The 13,352-nt window shown below is 43.2% G+C and overlaps 1 protein-coding gene across 5 annotated transcripts in view; it reads right to left on the bottom strand.

Annotated features, from left to right (window-relative positions):
* MAP3K7 (mitogen-activated protein kinase kinase kinase 7) overlaps positions 1-12,243 on the bottom strand; it is a 51,930-nt gene extending 39,687 nt beyond the window's left edge. For 2 of the 5 annotated variants that reach the window (XM_048049481.2, XM_048049482.2), the window contains exons 1-2: positions 11,603-12,243; positions 49-159 (exon numbers count right to left, since the gene is read on the bottom strand). In XM_048049481.2, coding sequence (XP_047905438.1) covers positions 49-159; positions 11,603-11,692 — 201 coding nt within the window. In that variant the 5' untranslated portion in view covers positions 11,693-12,243. Of the gene's footprint in view, positions 1-48; positions 160-11,602 lie in introns of those variants that run through there. The other 3 variants (XM_048049483.2, XM_048049484.2, XM_048049486.2) reach the window with 2 other exon arrangements.
* Between the last annotated feature and the right edge of the window lie 1,109 nt (positions 12,244-13,352).

The following is a 13,352-nucleotide window of genomic DNA, read 5'->3' as shown; positions in this document are numbered from 1 at the left end:
ACAGAAAACTAGCTTTGCAAAAAACTGTGTTTACCAAACTTACTGTACCTCTACAATGAAGGCCTTTCTTTCAGATTCACTTTCTATTTGTTTAATGGCTACATCTTTAGCTCGCCATTTTGCCTTGCAGACCACACCAAAGGCTCCTCTTCCAACAACCTAGAATAACATAACATGAAATACTTAAGTTAAAACTCGGTATGGTTTCATTTTCTGACCAGAACTTCACAAATAGAAAATAAATTTAACTTGGAAAACTGAAGACACGCAAAATTGAGTTTTACAGCAGCAATTTAATATTATGCAGTTAAAGCATAACTCGTGCATACCTAAGCTTCCTCCAGAGATCTTTTACAGAAGAAATTCAATAACAGTATTCCAGAAAACCTTGATCTTATTTATTTCAAACAAGATCTGCTCAGAAGAAAATTAGGGGAATGATGGCAAATTTGTTTTTACAGATTTGACCAGTGAAATCATATTTTTACTTGCTCAATTATTTTTATGCTTGTGAGTAATATAGGAAGTCAAACTTCCGAAATGGAAGTGCATTGCCAAACAACTGTATGGAACTATGCTAAAGTCTGGGTGAGGTGTTCAGTTATCTTCCCACTTTCGCACAGGTGCCTGAATAGTGTGAGAACAGGAAATTTTTCCTGAGTCCTGAAAGCAAGCACAGTATCTGCATAACTATGCTTTCTCCATTTTTGTTGATCCCTGCTTTCTCCTGTGTTCGGAGTTCACATTGCCTAAAGATATACAAAGCAAGACAGGAGCCCTAAGTCTTCACTGTAACTTCACAGAAGCAGTAGTAGCAGCTTCTACATACTATAGTATTCAAGAATCCTTTAAAAACATCTGTTGTGAAGAAGGTTATCGTTCACCAGTTCTTTGAAACTCAGCATGAGAATGAAAGCAGGATATAGAGAAATGTCCTCTGTGAGGTTACTTTCAGTTATGGGCAAATTATAAAGTACTATAAATTGAAATTTCACTTTCCAGCAAACCAGCAACATACAGAAACAACAAAACATCCATGTGTAAATTTAAAGTTGAAACCAGACCATCACCAACAGTGACTCTAGCTGCTACAGGAAAGCACAGACAAGCTAGTAGTTACATATGCCTGAAAGAGAAAGGAAGGGAGGCTAAGGGGAGAACATGTAAGGCACAGAATGGCATAAAAGAAGCTAAGGGACAGGAGCCCCTCCAAGTCCAAAGGAATGCAAGGTGGAGCAGATGGGAAGGTTAAGGAAAGAAGAAAGGGACAATGGGCTTGGTATGTCGGTCTCTAATTCTGTATTTGGCTGTAGCAGCCTTCCTTCGCTGATGGTTTTAACAGCATTCTGTGCTCATGTTACTAGCCCTTAATTTTCAAGTATCTGCACACATCTAGAGAAACAAGGCAGACACTTCTAATCCAATGAATGCTTTTTTGGAGGATGAAGGAGAAGAGAAGAGAAAGGGAGTGGGCAGAGAAACCAGAGGGTGGAGTGGAAGCATTTACAAATGAGATTATAACAACAGTTTATTATTGCAGTTTAATTTTACTGTCTTCTTGAAATGGGTTAACGCGCACGCAAAATTACTATTTTGGATCGAGAAAAACACACTTCCCAATATTATCTTCACTAGAGTCTCTTTTTATTTATTACATTACCCAACCAAAGAGGGAAGAGATCTTTTGGAAACAACAGCAAAAGGAATATTCAAAATTAAAATATAGAGATGCCACATAATTAAAGGACCCACAAAACGTTCAAACATGGTATTGCATCCACATTATAAACATCACAACGATTCCTACAGACTTGGTAGTGAATTCACTCCTTAACCGGATGGTTTCTTACAAAAAAATGGAGTTTGGAGGAGTTCAGTGAGTAACTGCACATTGCCAGTGCTGAAACAATGCAAAGATAGTACCTGCCAGGCTCTGTGTCACAGCGACCTGACTATTGTGCACATAAACCATGCTCTGGTGAGGTGTATGCTACATGCTTTCATACCAAATAAACAGAGGCTGAGTTCTCCTGAGAACAGGGGTGGATAAAGCTGCAGGTACATAGATCAAGACCTGCTACAATTTCATGCTTAAAATCAGAAAGTCTACAAGAAAAGGCCCAATGTGAAGAAGAAAAAAAAATAAGCAAGATTTTTGCATTAAGAAAGATGAAAAGGGGAAGTACCCAAGATCTTTTTGAAAGGTCATGCACAGCTATAAGAGCCAGCTGCCCAGGAACGGTGATCAATGACATTTTCCTTTTCTGGTTTCCTTAATACACACAAAGAAATATTTTCTGTTCCACATTACAGCACACACTTTGCCTTCCAGGATGCCCTGGCTTCTCGCCCTTACCCACCACAACAGTGGCTCACAGACCAAGCCTACCACAAGACGGCCACAGCAGATCCACAACGTGCCAAGTTCTGCTCCTCACAAAAGGGACCTGTTGCTTGTACCCACTTTCTCCAGCTAGCGCAGGGCCACGACTCTTCTCTTGATGCAACAGACACCAACTCTTTTCTTGCAGTCCACAAGCAAGTTTGGAAATTCAGAGCCATATGAATGACAACTACATATGAATGACCTACATAGGTACAAATGGGAAACGGTGAACCACCTGAAGACCGAAAAGTACCAAAGTCTCTCTTGATATCTCCTCTTCTCACTTAGACCACATTTTGAATAAAAATGTCCAAATTCTCAGTGTTGGCAGGCCCCTACCTTCTTCTACCAGCATAAGAGAGCTGTCTATTACCGTGCCTCTAGCCACCCCTCACAATGCACAACCAGACTTAGAGTTTACAGAAAATCTCAATCTGTGGGTGCACTCTAAGTCTGCACTTTGCAGAAGTGCTGATTTACTATGCATGTAGAAAGAACCTACTGTGCAAGCACGTTTACCTTAGCAGCCTCCTTACATCCCCGAAACGCTAAGGAAATACCATTAAATAGAGAAGGATGCCACGGAGCAACTCATGCGGGATGAGCTGCACTGGCAGCAGCGATTCAGTTCCAGGTCTGCTGCTCCTCTACAACACAAAGAAACCCAAACTGATCAAGTAACTGGGAAGAACTTTCCTCCTGGCCTAGGGGAAGGGAATTGTGCATATAACGATTTGTCTTAGCAGAAGACAATTGACCTTGTGGTGGAAGGCTGAGTGAGGCTCCTTTTCTAAACGTACTCACACCCTTCATGCCTTTTGACTATGGCTCTGCTCCATTTAATCCAGTAACATGAGAGAAAACAAACAAACAACAGTTTATCATAAATCAGGTTTACTTTGGGGGACACTAGTTATATCTTTCCTTGCTGAAACGACTTGTATGTGTACATATCTACAAATATATTATGTATATATTACAGTTTCAATTTTGCTATTGCATTTGTGTAATATAAACGATATGCATATTAAATACATTTTTTTCATGAAGCGTATAAAGATAAAATTATATATATAACAAGGAAAAAAAGCCCAAGTATCTCTTGCATTTCATTTCACACTGTCAAAATCAGCACATAAGCCAATGCAACTGCATACTGTGCCCCAGAGATAAATCCATGACTTTTTGGTTTTACACCAAGAATCCATTAGTAAATACTAAGAATTAGATGCACTTCAGGAAGTACTGCCAAAGACTGTTTAAAAAAAAAAAAACAAAAAAGTTTACCAAGCAATCTAAATCTTAATTACATAATGGAAGGCTGTGAGAGATCATCAGATACATAAATTTTATGGCTGGTGAAAAGAGTTTGATAAATGACTATGCAGCCAAGGTTCCATACCAATTTATCAGTGGCTTGTGCCTGCTTGTGCAGAGGCTTGAACTTGAGGGGAGAACATGAACAAAACAAATATTTACCTGGGAGACAGGGAAAACAGAGAAGATTCAATTCTACATTAAAGCAGCTCAGCCTCCAGCACAACATATGAAGGAGCAACCGTCAGGAGGAATGATGGATTGGATACAACCTTAAAGTTGTATACCAAGTACGTATGGTATCCCCCTGTGTATTTCCTACTTAATCTGGAAAAAGTATCCTATTCATTGCAAAAAAACATTCTTTATAATCAACACAATGGATCTAGTGGTGGAATCCACTTCCATTTCATTTTCTTCCTTCTCAGTTTTCGCCAAACTTATTCTTTAAAGGAGCAAGTTTGGAATTTGTCAGAACAGTTTAACAAATGAACTAAGTAAAGTTTCCTTCAACACCGTGTACTGGAACTAAGTAACTTAATAGCACAGAAGGGAAGCGCTGCCTGAACTTTAGTTTCTTCATGCTCATTCCTTCTTGTCCCCTGCTATTGGTGCCACACCATATGTTTGGGCAGTAGCGCATATTCTGAATTATATGAAGCACAGTTAATGGAATTATTGACACAACAAATCAATAAACAGCAGTTGATCTGTAGCACTGTGTATGTTTGGAAAATGATCTAAAAATAAACACATTCTTTTGGTAAAAGGCCTTGGCCCTTTAAATATCTTATAAGAAGAAAAGGGAAATACAGGGCAGATGACAGGTTTAGAAATGGATAACACTGGTGCTTCTGCTACCCCACATAATAGAACTTGTAAAGAATCACTGAGTTAATACGTGACACTAACACATTTTAAACTGGCAGAAATGCTCAAAGAGCTTTATAGATTAAAAACTATGTATGAATGTATTCCTCTCCCTACAAAAGCCATACTAGTAAAGTTGCATTGTAACGTGTGATAAAACAACATTGCAAAAGAGATCACCATTTGTATTTAGATAATGTATTTAGAATCTTATTTAAAGAATATGAACCATACAAGATCCGTGGAACAAACATTACCTCTGCCCCTGTGTACAAATAGTATCAAATGCTGTACATAAACAAAGATACATGACACTGACTGGTAAGTATGTAGACTATACTGACTGGTAAGTATGTAGACTAGAAATCATGCAGGAAATAAGAGACTGCAGATATGTTAAGCTGTTAAGGATGTATTTTGTCCTAAGGGACATGAACAGTGGTCCCCCTACACTTTCCCAGTAAAACAAGAAAAATGCATCTAAGTTTATACTATAGGGGCACACTATTCCCCTATCAAATGTTGAAATTAATCCTTCCAGAGTTTCGATTTTGTATTAGCTGCAGAGGCCTTCTATTTACTCAAAAATATGAAGATACAGAAATAGTTTTTATCCCTCTCCATGAAGAGTCCATATCATTTAGCTCTGCATGTTGTATACTTAGTGCTTTTCTTTCTAAAAAGGCTTTGCTGGATATGCAAGGCAGGAATAAAATACAATAGCTCCCTGGATAGCATACGTAGTATTCTTTGGAGAATTGTCTTCATAATTTGCACTATCTACATGACATTTTTGTTTATGATTATAGGAAGAAAGACAAGCAGTTCAAAATTAACAAAACCAAACCAAACCTGTGCTTCCAAACAGAGAGCAGTCTCAAAATTATCTTTAGTATGTCTGTCCCTTTTGTTGCTGGCATATCTGGAAATGAAAGGTCCAGTGAAACTCATGGATCTTTCAAGCTTCAGACACAACGCATGATGGAGGGCAAAAAAAAAGTTTGACCGTGTTTTGTGAAAACAGGAACATTTTAAATGTGTTAACTTCTCTTTATCTACCAGTTGCAGCAGTACTAAAAACACACTAATATTTTTAGTTTTTCACACATCTGCCTGTACAACATATGGAAAAGGCACGCATAAAAAAGTGCCAAAAGAAGCCATGAACAACAGTTTAGAGCCCCTTAAATATATCCCTAAATTTTCTATCATTCCAGCCTCAAATTCCAGCTTTAGTTTCCCTGCATTTGCTATGCTTTATTAAGTAGGTTGAAGCAAATCGGCCCTGTGCCATAAATGACTGTGGCCAATATCCTGGCAGAACTTTTAGGAAGGAGTTCAGATCTGCCAATTCTTACAGCCGAGGTCTTTGGTTAAGTTTATTTTACTGGTGCTCAACCCAACTCAAAACGTTGCTTGCCCTTTCCAGGATTTATAAAGCAATGAAAAAAACTTCATACAAACCCTAAAAACACCATAAGCAATCCCACTAGCACCTAGATTTCATATCTAGTTTTAACTTCACTTTAATTTATACAAAACGTTGTAAGAAAAAAAAATTCTTAATGAAAAATCATTGATTAAAAAACAACTTTATTCTTAATAAACATACCTAAATTCTCTTTGCCACAAAGCGATACAGGCAGTCCTTATTCAAGGCATCATCTTCTGGAGTTGGACAACACTGTACTACTACTTAGTTCTGTTAAAAGAAATCTTTCAATTTCTTTTCAACTTCTGCAGAACATGCTTATAGAGTACTAAAGTACTGCCATACCTGTTCCGAATGTTATCACAGAATAGCTTGGGTTGGAAGGGACCTTAAAGATCATCTAACTCCAACCATCCTGCCATAGGCAGGGATGCCACCCACTAGATCAGGGTGTTTCCAGAATTTTTTTTTCACCTCTCCAAACATGCAACTCTCTGCACGTAGATAGCTCACTCCTTCTAGGAAATGCGTGCATCTCAAGCAAAGATAACAGTTACTTAGGTTACATTTTCATTCCAACTTTTTACATACTCATAGCCTTTTACGAGGCTGTCTCAAGATTTAAACTCATTTTAATTAACAATAATTTAACCATGTTAACAAAAGATTTGTCTGATGTTCTAGTATGAATCAGTTTATTCCATTACAGCGGCCCAGACAGGAGATTCTAGGTTTAGACACAAATTGCTGGATAATGAGACACTCAAGGTGAGGGACTCCAATATGAGTTTGGCTTGCTGGTCTGGCACAGTCTAACACTATTGGTCTTTGAAAAACAAATAATCATCCTACAGTTGGTAAAGCACTACTGGAATCCACTGGCTGGGATAAAAAAGGGTCACACAAAGTTTGTTTCATTGTTTAAGTTTTTATTCCACGGGGAAAGGCCTTCCCCCTCCCCTATTTCTGGTAGCAGTTACACTGTCGTTCACTTGTGGCCTTAGCTGCCACATTAGACATGGAACTTGGTTATTATCTCATAAATACTTGTCTTGCTTTCACCACTGGCATACAAGAGCCTGCGAGGTTTCTTTCCCAAGCGTTCTTACGAGAGGGAAATATCAGTATATTTCAGGGGATGCAAATTGATTCATTGAACATAGTTCTACATGTTGAAATAGATGTAAAGTCTTACATTAATGGTTTAACTAGACTGTTACTGATTTGTGAACGTTTTACTGCAAGCTAAATTTCATCCACATGAAATTGATGTTGTGTAACTTCTGCTATAAATTCACACTCTACACTTCAGCTAGTTTTTCATGTTGACGAATTAAGAGAACCTTCCACTGGTATAACTAAGCAAAATTTAAACGATGATTTGAATTAAATCATAAATGTACTTAGACTAAATCACAGAAATTCAGGCTTATGCTTTCACTATCTACTCAATTTTTGTCTTTGCTTCTGGATGTCCACGTTTGCACCTTAGAGGCTTACTTTCTGAAAAAAGATGAGAATCTGCAGACTGACTAACTTCAGATGGATTCCTAATTAGCACCCGTATCTCCTTAGAATCAAGCCTTTTGTGCCCAAGTCAGATATCCAAGAGTATTATTCAGATCTCAACTCACACTTGTAGTTTTTGTCAACACTCCTTCCAGTTGCGCAGGTTTTCAGAATAGGTATTCTACAACTGGATGCAATCCATCATGGATTGTTTCTATAAGAACAATGAAGTCTTACACAGAGGTAGTAACAAGGCCATGTTCAGCAGCAGTTTACACAATCCAGCGTTGCCTTGTAGTATAAGGGACATAACTGGTCACTGCATTTCATTTAAAGTTAACTAACTATAAAGAAAACCAAAGAGCAAAAAAAATTTGTCTCACTGAATTCCTCATATATTTGCCTCTGGACTTCTCTCCTCCATAATTTCAACGAACACGTACATAAATTTGAGCACACTTCTTTCACAGTTGATGAAATTATTCAACTGCTTCAAAAACATCTAATGTAGGTGAACTGACTAAAAATTGCATCTCTTTAGTTGCTGGCACCTTAAGTAGGTTTTCTAAAATAAATATTTAGAAAGCTTGCTTATTCATCTTAAAGAAAACATTCCCCTAAATCCCCTTAGAATTAACTGCTGTTCAAATAGATTGCTGAATACAAACTTCAGTGTATATCACAGTACACCAGGAGAGCATTAAACAACAGTTTTCAAGTAATTTACACACTCTGACACTTGCAACTTGGAACTTGCAACTCGGCAAATGAGGCAATGGTTTTCAACCTGTCTACACCATGCAGTGACTGGGCAGGGCCGCAGCATGCAAGACCAGACGTGCATCTTTTGGCTGTGCAATCTAAGGCACACACACATCATGTGATGAAGAGGTCTACGTTTTGGTCATGTATGGGACTGTTCTCAAGTTACATGATGGAGAAGGGCTGTGGATTTTCAGGAAAGAGCGGCAGGGAGCAAGTTGCTAGAACAACTCAAACCAAAGTCTGTCTGTTGCTTAGATGTGAAAGCTCCTCTGGGAAGAACAGCAAGCAATACTTAGGCTAGACTTAAGTACAAGATTTTTAAATAGACCTATTTGGCTTTTCATTGTTAACTTGATTTTAACTACATTAAGTTTTCAGATAAATTGTTAAGTTTTCCTTATTTGGTTTCTTAGTTTTACTTATCCGGTTTCTAGTGATTTGTTGATCCAGTACATGAAAACTTGAAAGGGCAGACACACAGTCAAAATTATGCATGGTAAAGTAGGGAACGTTTCTGTTGAACACAAATTTTAAGTTGTTTTTCCCCTTCTAGTTTTGAACACGCTCCCCGTGTCACATCAATCTTGACTTGACTCCAACTCATTCATAATTATCTCTGCATTTTACATCAGTCTAAGCACTTTAAAAAATGAGAAGGCAGCCTGAAGTTGGAGACATGCTTGACTTATGGGAAGTAATATTGCAGGATAGCTGCACTATACAGCCATATACATGGTAGCTAAAACAAAACATGGTATATTCTTGATATTATCCAGCAGTGTTCAGCTAAACCTAAATCAAAGTGCACTTATAGATCTCACATTTATTAGCAAGGACTCACTGCCTGCAAGTATTCCAGAACTTCAATATCTATTAATAAACCAGTGGCAGCGTGGAACTGCTATCTGCTGACAAGACAGCCTTGATAATACAACAGCAAAGCTATGATTATACAAGCATTCATTTGAGTTTCCACTGCAGATCTGTTGACACTCCATTTTGAAACGTCTGAAGTTTACCATTAAAATTTGACCATTTTGAATCCTTACAGTCAGTTAAAAATCCCTGAAAACTTCTGAATCTGCATTGAGCACAGAAAAGTTTTAGCAACAGTGTATGTTTTGTTATGATTGCAAAGTTGTCCATCTGCTCTGAAACTGTACCATGAATGAGAGGTTAACAACCACAGTTGAGGAAAGCTAGGTTTAAGCATGGCTCCCAGTTCACCTGTTTTATCGTAAGGTAGGTCTTAATTCTTTTACTGCACAATGACATTCAGACTGTTGAGCACTATGGTAGCCCCATCGCCTAATAAGAGTATCGGGTAGGACAGGTATATAAAGCATAACTCAAAACGCTACAACAGCTGTCATCAGCTTTCCTCGTGAAGAGGACAATTCATCAAAGCTTCCTTGCTCATATTACATGAGATTTGTCATCTCCAACACAGATACTACTTTGAGGACAACATAGCCATCACATTAAATAAGGCCTAACTTAATGCCTAAGCACTATCTCTACATACATTTTTGTGCACACATTCCTGTCTCCGCAGGTGCTAGGCAGGCATGTACGACACAGCCACGCTCTGGACACTAAGCTTTAGAATGACAAATTCTAGGTACGCCAATCACTTGCTTTGCAAGTCCACGTTTCCTACATGCAAAAAGGCAATACAGTCCTTGCTGACAGTCTTCCCAAGGGTGCTGTGAGGATAAAAAGTTTGTATATAGTGTTTTTTTTGTTCAAAGTGCTGTGTGCGGAGTGTATGTGCTACTCACTTTTATGAGCCATCACTGGGCACCTTTTTATTATGGTTAAATTCCTATGAACTTTATTTTCTTCTGTGGGTGAGGAAAGACACTTCTCCTGAAGAATGTGATTTGATCCCTGTCCATTAGTAAGTGTTGCAAAAATGTCAGTACATTATCAAACGCAAAAATACTTCCGGTTCCCAAACACCATAAAATTCTCTCATTTTACAACAGTTAAATGTATAAAGGGAAAAGAAAAGATCAGACAGAGTCAAAAAATCACCACCATTGCCGTATCCATACAAAGAAGAAAAGGCAACATTTCGGAAGATAGTATCTTCTGAAAGCTTCCAGTGTCTGCTATGGTGGAAGCTGAAGGCACCATGACACTATCTGAATACAGCAAAAGGTGTTCTGATGTTCTACTAAAATACCACAGATTTTATGTTCTGCGAACTCTCCCAGGCTATGTGAGCCCAGTCCGATAATTATGACCAAATCACTTTAATAGTTGTTATACCTATAAAAGCTACTATAAGAAGCTAAATTTACTCCCACATAAGTATTTTAGGAACAAAAGGGGAATTATTACCAAAAGAGATAGATGTTAATCAGCAAATAAAATCACAAAGCAGTCTTCGATGTCTGTTTGGACCAGACTCTACGAACTGGCCTGATCAAATTCAGTATGGATCTGCGCGAAGCAGCTTCGTGCCAGTAGAGACCTCACCAGAAGAGAAAGATCCAACAGAAATATTTTGTGTGTGTCTGCGATTCAAACACCACTGTGGTATACGCATACTAAGCTTTTCAGTAAAGTATGCAAACTTTACTAGCTTCATGGGAAATCCAGGAAAACAAAAAAGACCGTAAGAAATTCAGTACTTTACCCAAAGGATTTAAGGCAGTAATTCTACTGTGAAACTTCCTACGCATGAGGAAGAAATGCTTGCTTCCAACTATGTTACACTGAATGCCACTTCCTGGGTAACAGGCACGAGTCACAGATGAAGCGTTACAGATCCATGAGCGCAACATCACTAGCTTGTGTCAAAATAGATAAACAAATAAAAAGGATAGATGTGTGTCCTTACTGCTATCAGAGCTGTAAATTTGGGCAATAATCAACACTGGTTCGATGACTAAATATACAACGATTCAGTTAGGTGGCAGGGCAGGAGGGGAAAGCAGAGGCGTACAGAAATAAGGATTCCCAGGGCACACCAGAACTCGCAGTTCCCTCCTGTGCAAGCGTCTGACAACTGCGTTCACCACCCATCCCAAAACGGGTGGCGAAACTTTTAGGGAGCAGAAGGAGCCCACCGCGCTCGCGTCCCAGCGCCCGGCTCACGCGTGGGGGCTGGCACAAGCCGGCTCCCTGGCACCCAAACCCCTTTGTTCTCTGCTGCGGGGCCCCGGGGAGCCCCCCGGCTCTCGGGGGGGGGGGAGCCCCGCTCCGGGAGGGCAGAGGAGGGCGCCGGGAGGGCGGCCGTGGACGCCAGGCGCCGCTCGGGGCCGGTCCCTCCCCGAGGCCGCGGCGGGGGCGAGGCCGTGCTCCCTGCCACTCACCTCTTCCACTTCGATCTCCTTGTAGTCGATCTCCTCGAAGTTGAGCACCGGGGGGGTTTCAATCATGTCAGCGGAGGCGGCAGCGGACATCCCTCCTCTGTCACCTGGGGGACGAGAGCCCAGGGCAGGCCGGGGGGGCGCAGGGCCCGGGGCTACGCGGGGCTCCGCGCCGGCGGCTCCTGCCCTCCGCGGGGGCGCCGGGCGCCGAGGGCCTGGCCGGGGCGAGGCCGCATCCGCGGCGGCCGCGGGCCTCAGTGGCGGCGGGCGGAGGCCCCGGAGGCCGCGGCGGCGGCGGCGCCGCTGCGCATCCCGCGCCCTCCCGCACCCCCCCTAGGCCGCGGCCTCCCCGGAGCCCGGCAGCCGCCTACGGCCGCGCGTCCGCGGCGGAGGGAAGGGGGCGCCCCTGGGGCCGAGGCCGGCCCCGGGGGTGGCGGCGGCGGCGGCGGTGGTGGCGGCGGTGCGGGGGGGGGGGGAGCCGCTCAGAGCCGCGCCGCCGCCGCGGACATGGGAGCCGCTTCCTGCCGCCCCGGGCCGGGACGCGGGGGAGGGAGCGCAGGGGAAGGGGGCGGGAAAGGGAAAGGCGCCGGCAGCGGCCGCAGCTCCTCGGCCGGCCGCGGCGGGGCCACGGCCTGGCGGCGGCACACCCGCCCCCGCCGCGCCGCTCCGCCCCCCGCCCCGCCGCCCGCCGCCGGCAGGGGGAGCGACCGGCCCCGGCCCCGGCCCCGGCCCCGCTTCCTCTTCCTGCCCGCTCGGGGCCCCGGGGCTGTGGGGGTGCCGCCGCCATCTCGCGGCGGGCCGGGACCTGCCCCAGCCTCGTTCACCCCCCCCCGCCGCACGGTGCTCGCTGCGGGCACGGCCCCTGGTCGGAGCTGAGCCTTGCGGTTCGCCTCCGTAAGGCGAGGGGCAGAGGGCTGAGCTTTGAAATGTGCCTAACATACGTATGTGTATGTGTTTAGAGCATATATACGCGTACACAAGTTTATACATGGTGGACATGCGCCCTGGGCTTGTTTTCTCTGAAGGCAGAAGCACAGCACGCAGCAGCGCTCTGTCAAGAGGAAGTGTGTGTGGGAGGGTGGCTGAGCAGAGGGTAATTAAGGGAATGATGCACACATACAGCAGTACAAGGGGTAGGACTCGCGAGCAAGCACACCTTCACCACTCCCTTTCCTGTCCATAAGTTATGGCAACAGCCCACTCTTCTTAACAACTGTTGTGTCTGCTGGTGCTTCTGGCTTGAGCAACGCGTTTGGGGGTGACCTGCTGGAGAGCAGCTCTGCAGAGAGGGACCTGGGAGTCCTGGTGGGCAGCAGGCTGACCATGAGCCAGCAGTGTGCCCTTGTGGCCAAGAAGGCCAACGGTATCCTGGGCTGCATTCGGAAGAGGTGATCCTCCCCCTCTGCTCAGCCCTGGTGAGCCCACACCTGGAGCATTGTGTCCAGGTCTGGGCTCCCCAGTGAAAGAGGGACATGGAGCTACTGGAGTGAGTCCAGAGGAAGGCTACGAAGATGATTAGGGGACTGGAGCTCCCGTCGTACGAGGACAGGCTGAGAGAGGACAGGCTGTTTAGCCTGGGAAAGAGAAGACTGAGGGGAGACCTCATTAACATGTATAAATATCTGAGGGGAGGGTGTCAAGAGGATGGAGCTGGTCTCTTTTTGGTTGTGCCCAGCGATAGGACAAGAGGCAACAGGCACAAACTGAAGCACAGGAGGTTCTGGCTGAATATGAGGGGGCACTTCTTGACTGT

Source organism: Anser cygnoides, chromosome 3 (assembly GCF_040182565.1).
Source record: "Anser cygnoides isolate HZ-2024a breed goose chromosome 3, Taihu_goose_T2T_genome, whole genome shotgun sequence".
NCBI lineage: Eukaryota > Metazoa > Chordata > Aves > Anseriformes > Anatidae > Anser > Anser cygnoides.
The sequence above is the reverse complement of the archived record's forward strand: the minus strand, read 5'-3'. Positions and strand labels throughout refer to the sequence as shown.